At 47.1% G+C, this 22348-nt stretch overlaps 1 protein-coding gene and 1 non-coding gene across 15 annotated transcripts in view; one reads left to right on the forward strand and one right to left on the reverse strand.

Annotated features, from left to right (window-relative positions):
• The window catches only part of NEMP2 (nuclear envelope integral membrane protein 2), a 48070-nt gene that overhangs the window by 12042 nt on the left and 13680 nt on the right, over positions 1 to 22348 (forward strand). For 3 of the 14 annotated variants that reach the window (XM_077885092.1, XM_077885094.1, XM_077885093.1), the window contains exons 1-9: positions 89 to 260; positions 8391 to 8506; positions 13315 to 13546; positions 13668 to 13740; positions 15035 to 15128; positions 15953 to 16067; positions 16848 to 17073; positions 18709 to 18885; positions 19167 to 21470. In XM_077885092.1, coding sequence (XP_077741218.1) covers positions 161 to 260; positions 8391 to 8506; positions 13315 to 13546; positions 13668 to 13740; positions 15035 to 15128; positions 15953 to 16067; positions 16848 to 17073; positions 18709 to 18885; positions 19167 to 19290 — 1257 coding nt within the window. In that variant the 5' untranslated portion in view covers positions 89 to 160 and the 3' untranslated portion in view covers positions 19291 to 21470. Of the gene's footprint in view, positions 1 to 88; positions 261 to 638; positions 953 to 6409; positions 6654 to 8390; positions 8507 to 13314; positions 13547 to 13667; positions 13741 to 15034; positions 15129 to 15952; positions 16068 to 16847; positions 17074 to 18708; positions 18886 to 19166; positions 21471 to 22348 lie in introns of those variants that run through there. The other 11 variants (XM_077885096.1, XM_077885098.1, XM_077885099.1 and 8 more) reach the window with 8 other exon arrangements.
• Positions 7194 to 7294, reverse strand: LOC144306311 (small Cajal body-specific RNA 20). The gene has a single exon (XR_013373380.1).

A 22348-nucleotide genomic window follows, 5' to 3' on the forward strand; every position in this document is an offset into this window, starting at 1 on the left:
GCGGCGGGAGGGGCGGGAGGGGCGGGGGCGGAGCGGGCGGGGCGGGCTGCCGGGAGCGCCCCCAGGCCGACGCGGAAGCCTCGCCGCCCCCCGCGGGCCCCGCCGTTTCCGTCCCGACGGCCGAGCCGGGCCCGCGGGCGCGGAGCTGGTCCCGGGCGGGATGCGGCCGCGGCCGGGGCGGTGGTGGCTGCTGCTCTGGCTGCCGCCTCTGTCCTCGCTGCCCGCGGGCGCCGTGCGCGGAGAGGCGGCGGCGCTGTCAGGTAACGGCGGGCTCTGGCGGCGGCGCACGCAGGCGCACACGGGCCCCGGCCCCGGCCCCGGCCCCGGCCGCGCTGCCCCGACGCCCTGAGGCCGCCCGCCCGGCTCCGCGGCGGCGGGGGAGCGGGGGGAGGGGGAGGGAGGGGAGCGGGGGGGGGGAGGGGGTAGGGGGGCGAGTGGGGGAGAGCCTGGGGGCGGGGCGAGTGGGGGCGGGGAACCCGGGAGCGGGCAGGGGGCGGGGCGAGCGGGCAGGGGGCGGGGCGAGCGGGGGCGAAGATCCCGGGAGCGGGCAGGGGGCGGGGCGAGCGGGCAGGGGGCGGGGCGAGGATCCTGGGAGCGGGCAGGGGCGGGGCGCCTCCTCGTCCTGTCAGGCTCCCCGGGTCCCGGTCCCCGCTCAGCCCCGCCCCGGCCCCGCCCACCAACCCGTCGCCGCCTCCTTGGCCGCCTCTGCGCCCGGAGTCGCCGGGTGTGCTGTAAGCCGGGCTTAGCGCCCCCTCCAGGGAGGGCAGGGCCTTGTCTGAGGATAGAGACCCGGAGCACCTGCCCCAGCTGCCAGCCTGTCGCCCGACGTCGGGGAACCGTTCTCTGCCAGTTTTCATTGCACAGACGTTTGTGGAGTGCTCACTAAGTGCTGGCAGTGTTAGCAGGGCTCTCGGTGTGCTCTCTTATGTGATAGCCTAGTCGCCCTGGGAGGGTAAGTACCCCCTACGTACCCATCTTGTAGATGAGTAAAGAGAGGTGGGCTTCGTAGTAAGAAATGTAAGCCGTCTGTACATGAGATGGAAAAATAAATCACAAATACGCCTGAGAAGGAGGGTTTCTGAGCATGGCAGCAGCCAGGAAAGTGTCAGTAGCCCTGAACCAACCCCCGGAACCTTGACTTCTAGACATTCACGACCTCCCCCCGCCCCACACACACTTGTAGAAGTACCTTGGTCCAGGCCCAGCATCTTTATGCACCATGGTTTTCTCATCACTAAAACAAAGTTGTTCTATCGCAGAATGGTTTACAACATAACCCAATATTTCACATGTTTGTGTTACAACATTTAGTGTCCACTATGACTCCTGTTTTGTTAACCAAAGGGTTAAATGCTTTTCAGAGCTACTGTTCTGCCCAAGAGATGCAGGATGTACACCGAGTTGATAAAATTCTAGCCTAGAGCCAAGAAAAATGGCAAGTTGTGTAGCTTTATGGCAACTCTTGCCATCCCAGGTACGTGTTACAGCACAGGCTGTGGAGCAATCCTGGGTCCTGTGTGTGCAGGTGACACCACGTTGGAACCTCTGGACTGGACTAGGTCTGAGGAACGTTGCTGCTCTAAAAGTGGTTCTGTGAACTGAGATGGAACAGCTGGTGCTCCCCTTCACAATAGGGCCTGTCAGTCACAGAAGAAGCTTGCATCAGATGATACTAACTGTTGTAAAGTTCTCTCTCGAATGTACACACCCTTCCGTAAAATAGAGAATATCTGGAGCCAGGATGGCTTTCTGTCACCCTGTTTGGAGGAAAGTCAGAGGCAGGTGACATGGGAGAGGCAGGTAGTTGTCTGGCTGGAAGGAAGAGTTATTCATAGTGAACTATACAGTGATAGGCCACGGCCTGTGATCATCTATGGAGAAGAAAAATCAGTCCTCAAAGTTAGAATCAGCCTGATTGTGCATCAGCATCCGCTAACTTCAGATTTATTCTCTATGCGCATTCTCAGAGAAACAAAAATCAAGATTTATATTCAAGTTTGGTTAAAAAAAAAATAGGGTTAGAACAGAGAAGTTGCTTTCTAATTTTGGTGCTCCATGCTAACCCCTTTGAAAATGTCAATTGGCAAATAATACCCAGAAAAATCCTTCTTCTTCGAACTTTCAGGAGCTAAGTTTTGTTGGTTTTTGCTTTTTGCTCTTCTTGTTTTTTTCCCCTCCCCCCTTTCCAAAAGAAAAGCAGTTATAGGCCAAATGAAGAAAATAGCAGTCTAATTTAATAGGTGGCTTTTAAAATTTTATTATAGTTTCATCTGAAGTTATTTTCTTTCCATATGGGGGCCATGTAAAGGTTAAATTTTTAGAAGGAACGTTGCTGAAATATTTTTATGTTGGAGGTTGTTTAAGATCTGCTAAGATTTGAGGAGCGTTTGTGCTTTTTATTTTTAGCATATTCTATAAGTAGGTTTAAGTACTACCTGCCCTTTTCTGAAATTTCGACTGAATATTTTTACCTTATGTATGACTAAATTCTTTAACTTAAATATATCCTTTTACATTTAGGAAAACTAATAAATGACAAAAGTGGTACAAAGGAGTAATTTTAAATGTAATTTATTAGTGAAAGCAGGTGATAACCCATCTGTCCCTTTTTTATATAAGCTACATAGTCTTAAATTAGATTAATTGAATATTTATAAATTGAGTGCTATTTAAGTGAACTAAGGAATGTCATTGGGTAGGATAAGCCTGACTCAAGTGCTTTGGTAATGTAAATGATTGTGCTTTGTCTTAGCGGTTTGGGCACCACTATCCAGAAAGTCAGAAGGCAGGGTTATTGCAGAATCAAGCAAACCTTTTGAGGCCTACAGGGTGTTATGGTGAGGATCCTTTCATGGCTCAGAGGTGCAGCCTTGCTGGGGGAGCTTATTAGTAAGGATGGCATTCAGGGTTGTCCCTGCAGATATTCCTAAGTGCTTAGGAGGTGAGGCAGAGCTGGGATACCCCACACTTCAGATTTTTGTCCGGATCCGGAATCAGGTTTGAGGAAGTGAATACCTAGGCTACGGGGCACCTTGTAGGGCAGAAACATACTCGGCCTCAAGGGAAGCTGTAGCTGTCCCTGGGCAGGAATTGTTCTCTTCTGATCAAATGAATTTTTTATTCATTTTTCTGAATCCCTAGAAATTCCCTTTTGTTTTCTCGATTGCACTAAGAGGGAGTTTTGTTGATTATCAGTGTGATGTCTTTGGGTTTGCCTACAGCGACCTCCAAGAAGTTCCATCTTGGAGAGATGAACCAGCAAAGACTGAGGCCCCGTGAAATAAGTGACACCTGCAGACATGCAGGCAGCTTCCCAGACCTCAGGGCTGGATGGGCAGCTCCTTCAACAGCTGATGGAGTTCAGATAAGCCGTCCATCTGGCTAGGTCTTCTCTTTCCCACCCTTAGGTGGAGGTGGAGGAAGTAGATAGTGAAGTGTAAAGTGTTTCTAGAAGAAGCCTAGATAACAGTCTTGATCTTTACGGTCATTGTCTTAGGCTTGGCCTAACTAGCCGGTGGCTTCAGGTTTACACGAACTCACGTGAAGCTAGATCTGTAGTTTCTTGTAGCTGTGAGTTTCAAGTTCCTTAGTTAGGAGTCCTCTTGGGGGTTGAATGAGGGAGTTAACAATGAGGGTAGCCAGAGCACACCATGAAACGCTAACACCTGGCCTGTTATGTCTCGTATATTGTGTGAATTTGACATCAACTTCACTTCAAAAGCCAGAGAGCACTCTGGAGAATTCCAGGTGGAATACTTTACAACGTGCCTTTAGTAGTTTCCATAGGTATCAGTAGCAGAGCAGTCTACGCATCTATACTTAATTCTGTAGAGGAGCAAGAGAAACTCAGAGCCTGTTCCTTTCTTCTAACTGGGAGGTCCCTTATGCAGAACGCACTGATGCAAGCTTGTTGTCTCTTGCTTCTCTCTGCCCTTCTTTATCCCGGGAGGATAAAGAAGAAGATCCCTAGCCCAAGGGGTCTTAAGGATTACAGCTTTCGGCCCGTAGTTAAGGTATGTGGATGATGGAGTAGAGTAAGGGGGAGATGGAGTCCGCGGGTTCTGTGGTGGGATGGCAGGGACACAGGCTGGATAGGACGTCGGATTACATCAGATTGCTTCAAGGGGAGGGCCGGGGTGCGCTTCCCTTTATGGTGCTGACTAGTGCCAGGCAGCCTTTTACAAAGATTGGCCAGGCTTTCATTGTCTCAGCTGTGCATGCCCGAATAACCCACTGACCCTCCCAGATTAAGCACATACACAGAAGACAGATTTTTAAAGGCTGGGGGTACAGTAAAGAACATGCTGCCTCTAACTTCATGGAAAGACAGGGTATAAGCTGATAAAAATATGAGGAAAAAATAAAGCAGAGTGAGAAGCAAGTGGGTGAAAGGGGTTGGAATGTGCCATTTTAGACAGTGGGGTCAGAGAAGGCTTTCCTAAGAAGGTGACTTTTGGGCAAACCTAAATTACCAAAAGGAGCAAGCTCTGCCAAAATCTGGGGAGCAGATTGCATGTCAAGGAATTGCCAAGTAGGAAAACTTGAAGCAGGAATGGCTCAGCATCTCGAGGACAGGAGGGTTGGTGTGGCCTGAGCGGCTGCGAGGATGAGGAGGAGAGAGGGTCACAGCGCTAGATCGTGGAAGGGAGGGTGGATTTTTATTACAGGTGCAGTGTGAAGTCATCGGTTTTGAGCAGGTAAATGATGTGCTCTAATTGATGTTTTTAAAAGATCTCCATGCTGATTGGAGAATAGGTTGGAGGGGAATTGATATTTAGGGCAATTCCAGAAGCAGGGAAACCAGTAATCCTAGTGCAAGGAGACTGGCTTGGATGACAAAGAAGCATTTACTTCTAAATTCAGATTATTGCACTATACTTATATTACACCATCTTGCTCTTAAGAGTTAGAGATCTCAAATGATTTAGGAGATGGATTAGGACCAAGTGGAAACAAACTCATTGGAAGGCAGCATTTGTTTGCAAAGCTTGGACCCGGAAAGAGGATGTTCCCTCAAACCACGAACAAGAGCAGTAGTTCGTTCTCTGTGCTTCGGCCCCGGAGCCACCCTGCAGAAAAGCCCCTGGCCTGGAGCACCGGCCATGGGAGTAAACCCGAAGAAAGCACTGGCCGCCAGGGACCTTTCTTACAGTGGTCCGGGCTGCTGGGGTCTGTGGACCTCGGCCCCGCCCTCCCTCACCCGTCCTGCTCGAATGCTCCCTTTCCAACACAGGTAGGAGTTCCTGTCTTTTATTGAGGCCCCGGGGTCTAGTTGTGGACCCCCCCTCCTGGTTTAGCCGGGAGGCTCTGAGGAGGCAGAACGTGGGCTGCCCGAAGGCCCGTCCACAGCCTCCTCCCCGTCCTCCTCCGCTCTCACTGCCTGGAGGCTCTCACTATGTTTGGTTGCTCAGGTGCCCCCAGGTTCTCTTGCCTCTGACGTCTTTTCCACAGCCAGCTGCCAGCTGCCAGCCCTTTGATGTCCGGGAGGGCCCTCTCCCCTGTATCCCTGGGCCGGGGGTAACCCAACGGCTCCCTCAGCACTAGCTCTGCGTCCTCCTGGTCTCGTATATATGAACATGCCGTACTGGGGGACGGATTTTTAATTTTTAGTCTCCTATATTTAGCAGAGCACCTCTAGAGCCTCCTTCACGTGCCTTTTTGAGACCTGTCTCTTAGAATTTTGTATTTGCATCTTGACTCTCAAACTCTGCAAATGCGTTGGTATATTTAAAAATGTAAGCATTTCCTCCCAATGTTAAGAGTAAATTTTAAGTGATTTGATGGTGTCACATTGGAAAATACTGGATTCTCCTGTGACTTTCCTACTTTGTGTAACTTTGTGACCTTTATGCAGTCACATTGGTCGGTATTCTCTGCATCTTCTCAAGTGTGTCTCCACTCTCTTGGGCTCAATGCTTAGGATGCGTCTAGCTTGGGCACAGACCTACATGGGCTTCTTCAGTATCATTCCCCAAATGACTGTGACAGTTACTAGTTACTCAATCCTTCCCTAATTTTGGTGCAGCAGGTTGTTCTAGCTTCATTTCAGGTTTTTCTGGAGCAGCAGACCACACTTCCCATAGAAAAGTTGGGGGGCCCCCAGGCGCTCAGGGGTTGAGCGTCTGCCTTTGGCTCAGGGCGTGACCCCGGGGTCCTGGGATCGAGTCCTGCATCAGACTCCTTGCGTGGAGCCTGCTTCTCCCTCTGCCTGTGTCTCTGCCTCTCTCTGTGTCTCTCATGAATAAATAAATAAAAGTGGGAGATGGGCATAAGGCCCATTTTTCTGTGTGCCCATAGCATTCTCTGTGCCTGCTTCCTGTTGACAGACACAGTGATGACACCCTATCCTGGATCCAGAAGAATTTATGACTTTCATCTCAGTTCAATTTATTTTATTTTTTTCCCACAGAAAGTGGCTTATTGCTTTTAGAACAAAATGAGATGCTTCCAGAACTTTTGTTAGTGGAAAAAAAAAACTGTTAGAACCTGAAAACTTTTCTAAAACATTTGTCAGTTGATGGAAGTAAGCACTTCAACATAGAGAACTTCCTGCTTGCAACCGTGTGGAACCAGAGCTGTGGGGTTCGATACACTAACCACTCAGAGCTTGTGCTCGTGGCCACTGTTCCGAGTGTCACGTCTGACCTGCCCGGGTGCGTGCAGAGGCCCCCCCCCATTCCCAGCTCTTGCTCATCACCTCCCACCTCACGTCCTATAGGGGATCCCGGCCTGTAGGGGATTCCGTGCGGGAGACCCAGCTGAGTGAAGGATGGAGTGGCCTGGCTGGCACCCGGCCTCACCCAGCGGGGAGGAGTGGTAATCCTCCCTGAGCTCGGTGGCCTCGGCCGTCCCGTCCGCAGCAGAATTCCCCACTCTGGACACCCTCTCCTCCCCCAGTGGTCCCCCTGGGGCCAAAGCCAATGTTTGGTGGGAGAGCAGGAGGTGAGAGGCTGCACTCCCTCACGGGCATCTTTATGGTAGACGCCCGCCCGTCTAGGTGCACGTAGGTGATTCCTGTGGGGCAGGCAGGGGCCAAGCTACGTACGTGGCAGCCCAGGCCAGGAGAGGCCCACGGGAGCCCGGCACTGTTCAAGGAGCCGGGGGCGGGGGAGGGGGTGGTGCCCACTCGAGGCCCCAGGCTGGCGGGCAGTCAGCAGGCCTGGAGTAGAGCAGGTGGGGCTCCCAGCAGCTCTAGATGCCTGAGGCTGGAAAACAAGCCTGCTGGCCGGCTTGTGCCAACACTGATCCTCAAAGACTGATCTTGGCCTCCAGCCCTGACTCAGGGGAAGAGGACGTCTTACTTCATTTTAAATTCAGAGGGAGCCACAGATAAAATGAATCCCATTACTTTACATGTTTCTTGCGGTATTTACCGTCTAATAAGGCACCTCGCTCTCCTCTTCTGTGTACTGTATTGTGTTGTATGTTATTTGTATGTTACATATGGATCCCAGATCATTCTCTGTCCTTCCCTCCCCGGCTCAGTACCTGAAAGCTGACATCTGTGGCCTGAGTCACCTGGGCTTCTTTGTCCTTTGGTTCCCATTGGGTTTGGCCAGTGAGGAGCCCTGATGGGAGGGCAGGAGAGAGGTTGAAGTAGTCCTATCTCCATCCGCCATTTTTTGTCATGTTTTGTCAGGGATTGCATCCATCAGACTGTCCTCCGGGTTTTAGTAGCTCCAACAAATAACACCAGGTCCTCCCTTTGCCATTTCAGGCCTAGGGATGTTGAAGACTTCTTGCTGTCGTTGAGGTCTAGGAAGTTCACGGTGTCTTAGTTGACAGTGTTGATGCCTTAACTCTGTCCACACACTCCCCGACCTCTTCAGTAAAGCCTTCCTGAGTGTCAGCAGTTACCTGCTGAGACTTTGATGCTCACCTAGTCCATACTCCTTAAAGTAGTAACCACTGCTTACCTCTCTAGCTGCAGATGTTGAAATTCCGTCATAATTCCCCACACTCCATCTTCAGTGAACAACTGAACCACTTCTGTGATTTCCCTAATCTTGGTTTTGTACACACTTGCCACGCTCTAACCTTTCTTCTCTGTCTCGTGGCCTCCGACTTATCCTTTAGTGCTCCACCCACATTTCCTCTTCTCTAGGAAGCTGCCCCCAATTCTTGCCCTCTACTCCCAAGACTGAAGTGCCTATTCTCTGTGTTCTTAGACTACCTTCCATGTGTCATAAGAGTGTTGATGCTGGACTGTAATTTTTTGTCTGTCTATTGTAGGTTGGAAAGACTATAGGACTGTAATAACCATGTAGAAGAATCCATTGGTCAGAGCATGTAAAAATAGCATTATTCTTGTGAATTAAAAAGGAAAAAAAAAGGGTATGATTCTGGGAAATTAAATATTTCAGAAATATATTTTCTTTTTCATCTCTCAGTTGCAAGGTGTAAAGCCCTGAAGGAAATGGATTTTATTAAGACTTCTGACTCAGACTGTTACTGCTACAATAGAAATTCCCAAATGGAGTGGAAATACATGTGGTCAACTGTGCAGGTAAGAGCCTATGTTTAAATCACATCTTAAGAGCTGAGAATTAAAATGTACTATTTCAAGAATTAAAAATATCTTTTATATGACACAGAGCAGTGTATCAGTATGAAAGGTGACTTGGGAATCACATAGAATGGCCTAAGGGAAAGGGATGTATGGAAGGGAATATTAACTCTTCATACTTTCCGTGAGCCCTTCTCCAAACCACTCTAAATAAATATGGTATCTAAGTGACCACGGTGTGCTCACTGTTCAGACACCACTCAGGACAACACCGTGTCTTCTACTTTCCAAAATAATTGCTATCCCAAGCCACTCACTCTCTGATCCCAGGTATGGCCAAGAGTAGTTTTTCTCAGTAGCCTAATACTTTCCTTTATTCAGCACTTAACATATTTATTAAGCCCTTGCTTAGTGCCAGGAGCATAGGCTTTTAGGATACATCAGTGAACAAAAGATCCTTGCTCCTATGTTTATACTCTTAGGGGTATAGGAGTATAGGGAATAGGCCATAAATGTAATAGAGAGGAAAATTATAAAACTAGTAAGTGCTATGAAAAAAAGAAAATGTAGAGCAAGGGAGGCAGAATGAGGGAGGTAGGGAGCAAGTTAACAGTATAAAAAGGGTGGTCAGGGTAGTTCTTGTTGAGAAGGTGGTATTTGAGAAAGATTTTAATGAAGTTAGTGAGTTATCAAGATAATATTACCAAGAAAGAGTAGTCTAGCCTGAGGGAAAAGATAGGACAGCATATCAGAAGGAACATGACGTTGATTTGTACTGTTGCTGGTTGTAGGCACCACTTTGGCCACCTGGTTAAGGTGGTATCTGGCAATTCACAGTTTTACCACTATGAAGTGACCATTGTACCCTTTGTAATAAATGATTTTTGAGGAGATAACTTAAAACTATGTAGAAAAAAAATAAAACTATGTAGATATCCTTTTCCTCATCAATTTTTCACTCTTTAGTTTTATCATCCATTGATGCTTGCATGAATCAGATATCATCATGACGTTAATCAAATGGTCATTTTCTAATTCCCTTATTCTTTCTACATTCATCAGTATTCTTCAATAGGGGAGAGTTTTTCCTTCTCCAGGTTATTTATATCCACATAGTGTTATGGATTGCCATTTCATTCAGTGGATTATAATCTATTACTTCATGGTTTATTTTGATATTCAGATTGTCCTGGATTTGACCAATAGGAGCCCCTTCAAAGTAGCTCATTTGTCCTTTTAATTTGTGCCTATCATTTGAGCATCTTCTGGCAAACAAGATGTTCCAGGCTTATTTTGTGATTTCTGAAACCCAGCTCTGGAATCATACATTTTTTTTTTTTTTTTTAAGAGATACTCAGAGTTAGGTGTGTTTATTAGTGCTGGGATACCATTGTCACATGTGTACACACACAGACATGTATATACATACATATGTGTACAAATCTATTTGTGATTCTCTATCTGTTGAAAACCATGAGTTTTGATATCTTCCATACTATGGGTTCATTCTAATGTCTCTCCTTGACATATTTGTAACTTTCTTCTCTGATAGTGGGAACTTAATTTTCATTATTCTCAGTACATTGATTTATTTGCCTAATGCTTGAATAGTAATTTGTTATTTATTTGTCAATATTTGTTTAGTGTTTATCTCTAGTTTAAGAGTATATAGACTACATACTATGCTCCAAAATTACTTACAAATTACAAATTACTACCCACCCCCCTTTAATATAGTTGTATTTTTCATTTGAAATATATTTAGTTTTGTTTCCATTTCCATTTGAAATATATTTTTTTTATTTGTTTTCAGGGTTTTCCCCATCCTAATTGATTTTATTGTCATTTTTTTAGTGTATATGGTATTAATATGGTTTAATGTACAGAAGTATTCTCAGAAAAGTGTCACTCCCTCTCTTTCCTCTACCTCTTCCTGCCCACCCCTTGTGAATAGTCTTACTAGCTTCTCTATGTCTTTCCTGTGTTTCTTTTTGCAAAAGTAAGCAGTGATGCATGTTTATAGACAGTAGAGGAAGTGAGTTTAGATGGAGGACCAATAGCTGAGCCTGGATCAGCCTTATATATAGGAAGGGAGAAAGGAGCCAGCAGAGGAGAGAGAGAAGGAACACAAAGTGAAGATGTCCAGGAAACTGTGGGAAGAAGGTGTTACAAGGAAAAGGGAGTGATCAGCAGTGCTAAATGCTGTTGATGGATCAAAAACGATGACTGAGAACGAATTGGCCATTTGATTTAGCAACATGTAGGCCACTGTTGACCTCGTCAGGGACAGCCTGTTGGGAATGAAACAATGATTGAAGTTTAAAGAGAGAATGGGAGGAAAGGAACTTAAGACTGCAGGTATGGCAACATTTTAAAAGAATTTGATTGTAGTGGGAAACAAGGGGATAGCTAGAAGGGAAAATGGAGTCAATAGAAGGCTTTTTTCCCCCCAATGGGAAAAATATCAACATGTTTGTATGCTGATAGTGTTGTAGGAAAGATGTTGAGGTTCAAAGCCAGTGACCAAGAAAGAATTCTTGAGATGTCTTTGGTGCAAAAGGTGGTTTTATTAAAGCACAAGGACAGGACCCGTGGGCAGAATGAGCTGCATGCACTGGGGTCGTGAGGAGTGGCCCATTCTATACTTTCAAGTTGGGAGGGGGTTAGGGACAGCGTAAGTCTCTGAGGAATTTTGGAAGCAAGGTTTCCAGGACCTTGAGGAGGCTACTATTGTTGGGGAAAGGTCATATATTACTGTCTAATAAAACCTTACTCATGAGACTCTTCAGATGTATATCGGTGGGTCACATGTGAGGGGCATGATTGCCAGCCAACATGTATCTTGGGGGTTTAAAGATAAAGGAAATTTCTGAAGGAATTTTTATATGTTAAAGTAGACTTACAGGGTCCTGGGGGTCGGGCTAAGATTGCCTTTGCCTTTAGCAAAGTGTTAACATTAAGGAAGCTGAGTTTCTAGAAGAATGTTACTCTGCTTCTTTCGAGGACTTCTCAATGGGCTATAGGTAGTAAGGAAATTAAATTTTTCTTTTGCCTTTTTTTCCCGTATCAATAGGAATTGTCCAGTAGAGAGGGAAGAAGTAGTATTGGTAGGATGTCCTTGAGTAGATAAAGGTGATCTGATTCAGTGCCTTTAAAATCTCCTCTAAATCTCCTGTGTGGCAGAAAGTTCCTCCCCACAGGTAGGAAGCAGAGCACGTGCCTGCCGGTGCCCTCCAGTTGTTGAATATGGGGACAGAAGCCTGTTGACATTGCCTTTTTCCATTTTCAGCCAAAAGTGCGGGTGGGGAGGAGGTGTTGGTATTGAGGAATAAAAAGCTGTTAAATCTTTGTAATACAGATTGGAGGGTAGATAGGAATGTATGGTCTGATCACCTGTAGCTTCAGGTCCCACTTCAGTTTCATGCTCATGGGTGTGAAGTCAGACTGCCATGCATTTATCTAGTACCATTTGATGGTGCAAAGGCAAGAGTGGAATGGGCAGAGAGTTGGATTTTGCAGGTAGGTGTGACAAAGCAAGAGTGGTGTAAAGGAGTCAGGGGTACATGCAAGAGAATGATTTATAACTATCGATCATGGAATTTAGCTGGATAAGAAGGGGCTAAGGACATCAGACGGGTGAGGAGCAGGGAAAAATGCTTGACCCATGGTGGGGTCAAAGACTTCCTGGGGTCAAGGTACTATAAGGGGCATGCTGGAAAGGTAGGAGTTGGTGGTCAGCCAGCAGGATGCCTGAAACAACCTGTAGAGGGGCTGTAGTTTGGTAATGACAAGGTCCAGAGTGTGGCCCACTGGAGTGGTTAGCTGAGGTCAGGCAGAGAGTGTTAGGGGAGAAGCTCAAGATGCCGAGAATCAGAGAATTGGAAGGAGTTTGGTGTATTGTGCATATCGATCCCTTGAGAGGTATGACAGGAAATAGTAGTAGAGCAATGGTGAGCCAGGAGCTAAAGTCCATGAGAAGTGAGGGTAGGTATTGGGTTATAGCACCTGATGCCTGGTTTTCTGGCTTGCCTTACTCGTGGACAAAGAAGAGGAACAGAGAGGGACAGGCAAAGGCAGCAGCACAATTGTCATTTAGTGATCACTGGATTGTCACTGTCTGCTTAGTGCTTTTTTTAAAAATTTTTTTTTTAAATTTATTTATGATAGTCACACAGAGATAGAGAGAGAGAGAGGCAGAGACATAGGCAGAGGGAGAAGCAGGCTCCATGCACCGGGAGCCCGACGTGGGACTCGATCCCGGGTCTCTAGGATCGTGCCCTGGGCCAAAGGCAGACGCTAAACCGCTGCGCCACCCAGGGATCCCTGCTTAGTGCTTTTTTGTGAGACCTGAGTGGTATCTGTGGTTGGATTCTTCTCTGGGGGGCACGAGGAGGGAAGCCTGAATCACGTATGCTCGGCTGATCTGGAGGAAGTGCTTTTCCTCAAACACAGTAGAAAATGATAGAAATATAAACCTCGTGATAAACCAAGGAGTTTGCCACCTATTACTTTCTGTCGTCCTTTTTCACATGTCCCTTGGCCACAGCAACTTGCTAGAAGGGAGTTGAATCACCTACAACTCAGGGGAAGAAACATCCACTTTCAAAAGTCTATGCTCCAGTATGTTCGAACTAAACAGAGATCTGTAGGTCCACGGCTGGGAACTCTGGGACTGTGGGACATCTACTCAGATGTCATTCTTTAGTCAGTTCTCTTGGGCTCTCTCTATTCACCTGCTCATGACTTTAAGGAACTTCAGAGACGTTTTAACTTCTGTGTTTATAGATTTGTTTGCTCTTACTTTATAGGTGAAAATTACCAGTTCAGGCCTGTTCAATATTGTATACATCACAGAAAAATATAATTGTCAGTATCCAGAAACCATTCTATCTTTAATCAAGTGTATGATTCATAATTTTTGGACACCAAAGATGTCTAATGAAATAACCATAATCATCAATCCATATGGAGAGACCATGTGCTTCTCTGTGACGCCTGTCAGGAAGAGATTTATGTATACAATTAGTGTGAATCGAAATCGTAAGTCTGTTTTCATTATATTTGATTTAGCTTTTCTGGAGTGACATTTCAGTAGATCGACTTGTTTCACTAACTACACTGACACAAAATCTTTGTTTGTTGTGTGTCTTTTTTACTCCAGTTGTAGATTTCCAACTCTGCTTTGTGTTTGTGGCAGGCATTTTCCTCTTCTTTTATGCAAAGACCTTGAGTCAGTAAGTATGCATTTTTTGCTTTCTTAATTTTGTGAATTAAAAAGGGGCTAGCACAGTTTTGCCCCTATGCTAATAAATATTTCCACACTGGCTTATAGTTCTTGCTTTAGGTTGTACAGACAGTAGGTCTGAAGATGGTGCCAGAAAGGCCTTTAAAAACCCATAGCAGTACACGTGATATGTATGTGTATATTACAGAGTGCGTTTACATGCATTATTCTGTGTCAGGTGTTAATACACATTTTTTTTTATTTGATCCTCCTAACAATTACGTAAGTTCTGTATTATTGTTCTCATTTTATAGATGAGAAAACCAACATTCATCATGACATGACTAGCTCTTGCTAGGACTGAGATTTATACTCAGGTCTTCTGATGCCAGATGCTGCTCTCTCTCTTAGATTCAGGCTGCTTCCAGGATTTGTAGCTCTGGTACAGAAGGTTGAATTTTTTTTTTTTTTAAGATTTTATTTATTTATTCATAGAGACACAGAGAGAGAGAGAGGCAGAGACACAGGCAGAGGGAGAAGCAGGCTCCATGCAGGGAACCCGATGTGGGACTTGATCCCGGGTCTCCAGGATCATACCCCGGGCTGTAGGCAGCTCTAAACCGCTGAGCCACCGGAGCTGCCCCAGAAGGTTGAATTTACCAAGTACCTGACTCTTGCATAAACGTGTTATCCTGATATTCTGTATATTACAACTTCTCTCATGAAAAGGCACTTTTTTCCAATAACATTTTCTTTCTTAAGCTTTTTATTCCTCATATTGTTTATCTTCCTTGTAGTATAATCATGTTTAATGTAAGGCATGACCTTTAGAAACCCAATGTTAGTTACGTAGCCTGAGGAATAAAGCTTGGACTCCCCAGGAACCAGACTGCAAGCCTGCACCCTTTGGTTGGCAGATACCGACTTGGGGAAGGTCTTTAACTTCTCAGTGCCTTCGTTTTCTCCTCTGTGAAATTTAGACATGGATAGCCGTCTCACAGGGCCGTCGTGAATGCGTGCCCAGCTTGCAGACCAGTGCCTGCTACATGATAGGTGCTCAGTAATTTTTCTGGCATCAGATACTAAACATAGAAGGTAACGCCGACATTTTGAGTTAGTGGCCAGCTATTTACCATAAATTGCAAGTACAGACTTCATTTTATGAGTATAGCATGTAATTAAAGCTACCATCTGAGTTTTTCTCCTTGGTATTCTTTCTGGCTACTGTCATCAGGTTAAGCATGGTTTTAACGCTGAAAGTGCCGTGTAGCATTTAAATGGCTTTTATCTGCTTGTCTTGACAGAAGTCCTATTTTCTATTACTCTTCCGGGACCGTGCTAGGTGTTCTAATGACATTAGTCTTTGTCCTGCTGCTGGTGAAAAGGTTAATTCCCAAGGTAGGCATACTGTGTATAAATGAATGGAAGAGGGAAACCATGATCTCATAGATATGAAAAATTGATCCAAGTTAATTCACACTGATTATGGTTCCTGATTCAAACTGTATTTCTACATTGTATAAACTGACTTTAAAATGAATCTTTTTCTAGAGATTCCATTTTTATTTGTTACTGTATATATCCTCAAGTATTAAGTTTTGGTGATCCTTTTTTTGAGACCTTTTTACTTTTTGGGTAATACATTTTTCTTATGAGTGGCCAGGGACTGATCTATGCTGAGTAGAAATTTGTCTTGGTCTTAGCAGAGCTGAGGAATGTCATGATGCTGAACCGTCAAGGCCTTGAATAACTACATTGCTACATCTGGGGATTTCTTCATTATTATTTGTTCCCCAAAACACATTTAATGAAAGAATGCTCTGTACTGAGTCGGGAAGAAATATTAGTTCATGATGATCATGTTGCAGATACTTGGTTAAAGCTTACAACACTGGCATATTTTGAGATAAATTTATTTTCTTTAAAGAAGTGCTTCTCCCACTTTAGTGTACATATGAGTTACCAAGAATCCTGTTGAAATGCAGATCTGACTAGGAGTCTACCATGGGACTCAAGAGTCTGCATCCCAGCAAGCTCCCAGCTGATACTGATGCTGCTGGTTCACGAACCATAACTTTAACAAGACTCTAGAGAGTATCTTGAATTGACTTCAATGCAATTTGATGTAGAAGTTTCCAATACAAAGCGTTTATTTGTTTGCTCCTATTTTTGTGAGAGTGAATGAACCAAAAACTGTGTCATTTATTTTCTTCCATACACAGTATAGCACCTTTTGGGCTCTAATGGTTGGTTGTTCGTTTGCTTCAGTTTATTTTGTGTACCGATTCACGGAGGATCTGAAGTGGCTATGGGATGAAAACAGAATATATATATTAGGTAGGTAATTTTTTTAAAAATCCCATTATTGGGGATCCCTGGGTGGCGCAGCGGTTTGGCGCCTGCCTTTGGCCCAGGGCACGATCCTGGAGACCCAGGATCGAATCCCACATCGGGCTCCCGGTGCATGGAGCCTGCTTCTCCCTCTGCTTATGTCTCTGCCTCTCTCTCTCTCTCTGTGACTGTCATAAATAAATAAATAAATAAATAAAATTAAAAAAAAAATCCCGTTATTGCTAAAGCTGAAAAATATAGCACTTTTGGTGAAACACTTGGTGGATTACGTAAGTGATGTGTGTTTCACAGTGGATCCCAGCTGGAGACGCAGAACAGCTCAGCATCCCACCATTACTAACGCAGAAGGTGAGCACTGGATCAGGGGTGCAGCCTGGTCCCGCCACTCTTAAATTATATTTTCCTTTTTTAACTAGAAAGTGACAATAAAAAGTAGGGTCTGTAGCCAGCTGTGACATATGTTGAGGCTTATTCCTGACCAAAGCAACCATGATAGCATTTGCCCATCTAGGACTCTGCACTAAAAAACAAGTATATATCATTGTAATTTATTATTAAATATACCTAATTATTACAAAAGACAGCATAGTATCTTACATGGAAGGAATAAATAGCCCTGTATATGTTTTTCAACCTTACTTCTTTAGAAAAAGAAGACAGAAGTGAAGGCTTTCTGATAGGTTGTTAGCTTAAGTCAAGGCTCTGTCAGGATTTTTCATAAAGCTATTCAAGTTCAAATTTTCAAATTCTTCTGCTTTTCTACAGGCTATGTCCTAATTGTGGGATTTCTCAGCTTTGCTGTTTGTTACAAACACGGGCCCCTTGTTGACGAAAGGAACGTGAATCTTCTGACGTGGACGCTGCGGCTCCTGGCGCTGCTTCTGATCTACTGTGGTGTCACTGTGCCCCAGTGCGCCTATGCGGTTATGATCCTCATCCTGTCCTCCGGGAGCCTCTGCTACCCATTGAAAGCATTCAGTTATATGAGGTGGTGCGTATCTTTTTTTGCCTTGTAAATTTGACATTTTGAGCTCTGGTTTTATTTATTGTTTTGGGAAGCTTCTTGCATGTGTCCTATTTAGTCTCATAATTAACTAGCACGTTTCATCTGGAGGTCTGAGAGAGGACGGAGAACTTGAGCATTGAATCCCATCTCCGTTTCTAGTCTTTGTTTTTCAGAGGACTTCCCTCGATTACGAGGTAATCCTAGCTCCCCCGGAATTCACTAAAATCAGTGGCGGAGTCGGTTGCAGTCTGGGTCGCCTAAAATTTCTACTTTCATCCTACAGTTCCTTTCATTAGGGCCCAAGATTGCTTTAAAGACATTTGTTGTCCTTATGAGACAGAGCTGGAGAAGTGAAGGTATTATTTATGTTCACGAGGTTTTCTTAGGTATTGAGATGAGGCAGCCTCTGTGGTCTCAGCTTTGCTGCGTTCTCCTTAGTCACGGAGTCTGATCACCTGTTTTTTGCGTCAGGTGCACAGAGAAGGAGACGCTCCTACCCTTGAGGTGTATTTGCTGACACATCAGCAAAAGTTCCTGTATCTCTGAAGCGTTAAGATCTGCCTGCGCAGGGGCTGTGGCACAGAGAGTTCAGGAACTTTCCTGAAGAAGAAATTACTAGGCTGGATCTCCGTGAATTGAAACCGCGAGGCGCATAAGCGTAGAAAGGCGTTTCCTGAGAGGGAGGAAGGCCAGGAGGCAGGCGAGGGAGGGGGCACTGGCCGGGGTGGGGGCCTTCACAGGCGGGGTCAGGGGGCCGGAGCCAGGGCGGCCGTCCGCCTTGTCCGCCTGCTGCCCGGAGCGTCCCGGTGCGGGTGCTGGGGGCCGCGCGCGCTTCATGCCCGGAGCCGGGTCCGTGTGGTGGGTTAGTCCGACCGAGAGCTGCTGGACCATGTGCGACTCGCCAGCGGCGCTCTGGTTTCCCCGGGGTCACCCCGTGGGCTGCTCGCCGCGAGCAGCTCGTTGACCGTGCGGTGACCTGAGGGACGCGCCCCGCCTCCCGTTGCTGCTCCTGTGAGGAAGTGAGGCGCAGAGGCTCCGCCAGGCCCGCGGCTGGCCGTGCACGTGCCCGCGTCCGCGTGTGGCGCCGGCCTTGAGGGAGGCACGGGAAGGGGGGAAGGGGGTCCGCCCGCCCGCCCGCCCGCCCGGGTGGCCCGCAGCTCCGCGCCGCTGCCGACCCCGCGGAGGATCCACGCTCGCGACTCGCCCGGGTGTGGGCGGCCTTGCCGAGGCCTCAGCCGCCGGGACGTCCGCGGGGGACCTCGTGTCCTCGGGTCGGCACCGTCCTCACGAGCCTCCCCTTGGGCTTTCCTGACTGGAGCAGTTTCGGGCCGACCCTCGGTCCGCAGCGGCGGCGGCGGCTCCTCCTCCCGGGGCCTCGGCCCCCGCGGTCCCCGCGCCGGGCTCCCCTGCTGGCAGGTGCCCCAAGAGGGCGCCCCAGGGACCCCAGGGCCCGGAGCGGGGAGCTGGGCCCAGCGGGGAGCCGAGGCCGTGGAGACGCCGGCCCCGCGGCAGCCGAGCGTGGGGGCGGGGGAGGGGCTGCGGGGCCTGGGTCGGGCTGGCCGGACGCTCGCAACCCGCCGCGTGTCGTGTCGTGTCGTGTCGTGTCGTGTCGTGTCGCAGGAGGCTCCGGACGTGGCCGAGGGCGGAGCGGCGGGCGGCCGGGCGCCTCAGCGAGGAGGAGTACGGGGAGCAGGCGGCCGCCGAGACGCGCCGCGCCCTGGAGGAGCTGCGCAGCGCCTGCCGCCGGCCCGGCTTCCCCGCCTGGCTGCTGGTCTCGCGGCTGCGGGCCCCGGGCAGGTGAGTGAGCGCCGGGGCGGGGGGAGCAGGGGGGACGTCCCAGGGGGTCCGCGGAGGCGACTGTGCCGCGCAGAGCCCTTCCACAGGCGTGGGGCCTGGACACGGGCGCCCCCCGGAGCCCTGAGACGGCTACCGAGCCCCTCCCGCTCCTACATGTCGTGGAGAGGCTCTTCTCGGGTGACAGACTCCAGCGGGGTCGGAGGATAGACCGCGAGGGAACATGCTGCCTTCCAGACCTTTCTGTGACATTAACTGCATTTAAAACAAAAACTACTTCTTAGATTCGCAGAGTTTGTTCTGGGCGGAAGCCACCTGTCGCCGGAAGAAATCAGCCTCCACGAAGAACAATATGGCTTCGGGGGCACGTTCTTGGAGGAGCAGCTGTTTAACCCGACGACCGCGTGAAGCCGCCGCGAGCTTCCTTCTGGCCATGGGCGGGTCAGAGCAGGGATCCCCGACCCCGGGCAGGCCCGCCTGGGCAGCGCTGCGCAAACCCTGGACTGTGGGAACGAGTCCTCCGGGGAGGAAAACGGGACTGTAGGGACGCGAACTTTTCCTCCTGGTAAGTTCGGCTGCGCTGCACCGTAGGCGCCAGCAAGACTGACAGAGTCCCCGACGCCCCAGTGCCGACTGTCACCAGGACCAGGGAGGGCCCGCGGCCCGCAGGGAGCCCGCCAACGCCTGCCTCCTGCGCTCCAGAGGCCAAGTCCCCTCTCACCCCCAGGACCTGCGCCAGAAGACTGACTTGCTCTCCCTGCGCGTTTCCAGTTTACGGGCCGGAAGAGACGGGGTGCCCCGGCCGGTGTTCTCATAAGTATGACCCGCAGGTGTCCCTAAGTGCCAGTCTGTGAAGGGACTGGGAGGCTGGCTGACATGGAGGCAGAGGTCGCCGCACCCCAGGGCTGCCCGGGCCTTCAGGGATGCCGCTGCTGCCCCACAGTGCATCTCCTCAGGAGAAACCGGTGCAGCGCTCTCTGACTGACTGACTGACTGACCAGAGAACCTCTCTCATGAGATTTATGCTCCGTGGAACAGTTTGCGAAGTGCTAGTGACGGCGGAATTGAGGTTTGAGGAGATTATAAAATCTCGTCCTAAACTACGAAACCATTGAGAGGCCGCGCCGGGACTCCAGGCCTAGTGGTTCTGACAACTCAGGGTTAGAAAGAGACCTTCAAAGGTGAGCGGAGGGGCCATCTCCCTACCGCCTGGGTCTCACAGTATTAGTGACTATTTTTTATTTTTTAATGGACAAATAGCTATTTTGATACCTATGACAGAGAAGCATTTCCTAAGATTGTATTGTCAACCTTGAAAAAATTTTTATAGACTTATATAAAAATTAGAAATGAGAATTATTTTCTGTGGTTTTTTGATATGTTGAAATTGAAGACATTTAACTTTTTGTGACATTTTGAGTTGACTAGTCCATTTTAAAAATTTAGTTTATATATATTTTTAACAGTTTCCTACAAAACAGATCTGTGATCTTTCTTCAGAGGACAGATCTTTTTTTCTTGATTCTCCAGAGTGAAATGAAGCACTCTGAACTTTGACTCTGGGGAAAGGAGGCCAAAACCGAAGAGCTGAGAAAAGATGTGAACGTGGCAAAACATTCCTAGGGTTAAGATCTGCTAAACTGAATCGCTTTAAGAATCAAATACAGGCTTTTTTTTTTCTTTTTTTTTTTTTCTTTCTGTGATGGGTTCTTAAAGGATAGAGGCCTAGAGAACGAAGACTCTTACTAGAAGAGGGACACATAGGAGGTGCTTTCCTGAGCCAAGTTCAGTAGCACGTTTCTAAATTGAGTAAGAGCATGGTTCCCATTTGGAACTTTCTAGGCTGATTTTCAAATGATATTTCTCTTTGAAACAGTTTATCAGTGTTCTTAAAAATTTTATTTATTAATGGGGGGGGGGAGAGAGAGAGAGAGAGAGAGAGAGAGGGGCAGAGACACAGGTGGAGGGAGAAGCAGGCTCCACGCAGGGAGCCCGACATGGGACTCGATCCCGGGACTCCAGGATCATGGCCTGGGCCACAGGCAGGTGCCAAACCGCTGAGCCACCCAGGGATCCCCAGTTTATCAGTGTTTTACAGGTTTCTCTTTTTGCCAGACACCTTTTAATATTAGGAGCTTTGCAATTTTTGTAAAATCTACTAAATTCAGTCTGTGCTTTCACACAAGCTGATTTCAAATATCAAGGAATCTTCCATTCAAATTTATGTTGATTATGATGTTAATGTTTTGTAAGTATAAACGGTTCCAACATCATTTTTGTTATAGTTTAATCTGATTTTTTAGAATTAAGTTTATTCCTGACATAAATGTATCAGATGTGTTGGTGCTTGTGCTCACTACGTTCACCTCCCAGAAGGCAGTTTTTGACAGAATGTGTGTGTGAATAACGTGAACAGTCAGCTGGAGTTCCCAGGGCCCATCCCAGCCAGGCCTCCTCGGCCTTCACCTGTCATTCCAGGTTGAAGAGGTGCTGACTACAGAAGGAAGCAGCTCCTCGGGGGTCAAGCTAGGTGTGACCATCACAATGAAAAAAAGCTAAAGAAAGGAAAAGAACAAGAGTCTTTTGGGGTACTGTTGTTTATGTTTATTTTTAGAGGAAATCATGGATTTGTGAGTTTCTGTGGTGTGATGACTGTGAAAAGGTAAACAATTACAAGCATTACTTGTGATACATTTGGTGTGTTTCTGTCGTGTTCTTTTGATTTGGGCCTTATTACAGTGCTGGTCACAGTTCTAATCCCCATGGAACTGTCCGTAGATGGCTCCCATAGGAGATTTTTCTCTCCTTCCTCCCTTCCTTTCTCTCTTTTTCTTTCCCTTCCCCACCCTCCCCCCTTCTTTATTTAAAGGCCTTTAAACTGTTTAAGTGACCATTCAGTAAAATGGCTCTGCCTTTCACAGGTGGTTGAAAGTTGGCCTCGTGCTCATACCACCATAGGTGCGCAATTACGGAGCATAACTGAACCCTTTGCGTTATTGCTTATGCAAGGTGCCTCATAAAAGCTTATTGTTGTTAGCAAGTTGGGACTGTTTGACACCAAAATGTGTGGGTGAGATTTAGTGTAGGTAGTCGTGCTTAAACAATTGTATCATTCAAATGTTATTTTTTAAAGGTTTTTTAAAGGTTTTAAAACACATTTTATGTATCACAAAAAATGCTTTGTGAATTGGTTATACAATTTGCTAAGGGCTGAATTAGAGGGGAGTGTCCATCTGATGTTTAGGACAATATTTGAATTTAAGACCTTTTTTTTTAAATCTAGAAATTTAAGAGATTTCAGATTTTAAGAGGCTTGGAATAGATGATGGATTATATCAATATATTTAACATGTGGGTGTATTAAGACCTCTGCAGTTCTGTCAAGAAAAGAAAAAGCATTATCCTGTATGTGATTATTTCCCAGTTAGCGAGGTAGAATTTGAGAGAAAGGAGAGAAAAAAATCAG

This window comes from Canis aureus, chromosome 36 (assembly GCF_053574225.1).
Source record: "Canis aureus isolate CA01 chromosome 36, VMU_Caureus_v.1.0, whole genome shotgun sequence".
In the NCBI taxonomy this organism is placed as follows: Eukaryota; Metazoa; Chordata; class Mammalia; order Carnivora; family Canidae; genus Canis; species Canis aureus.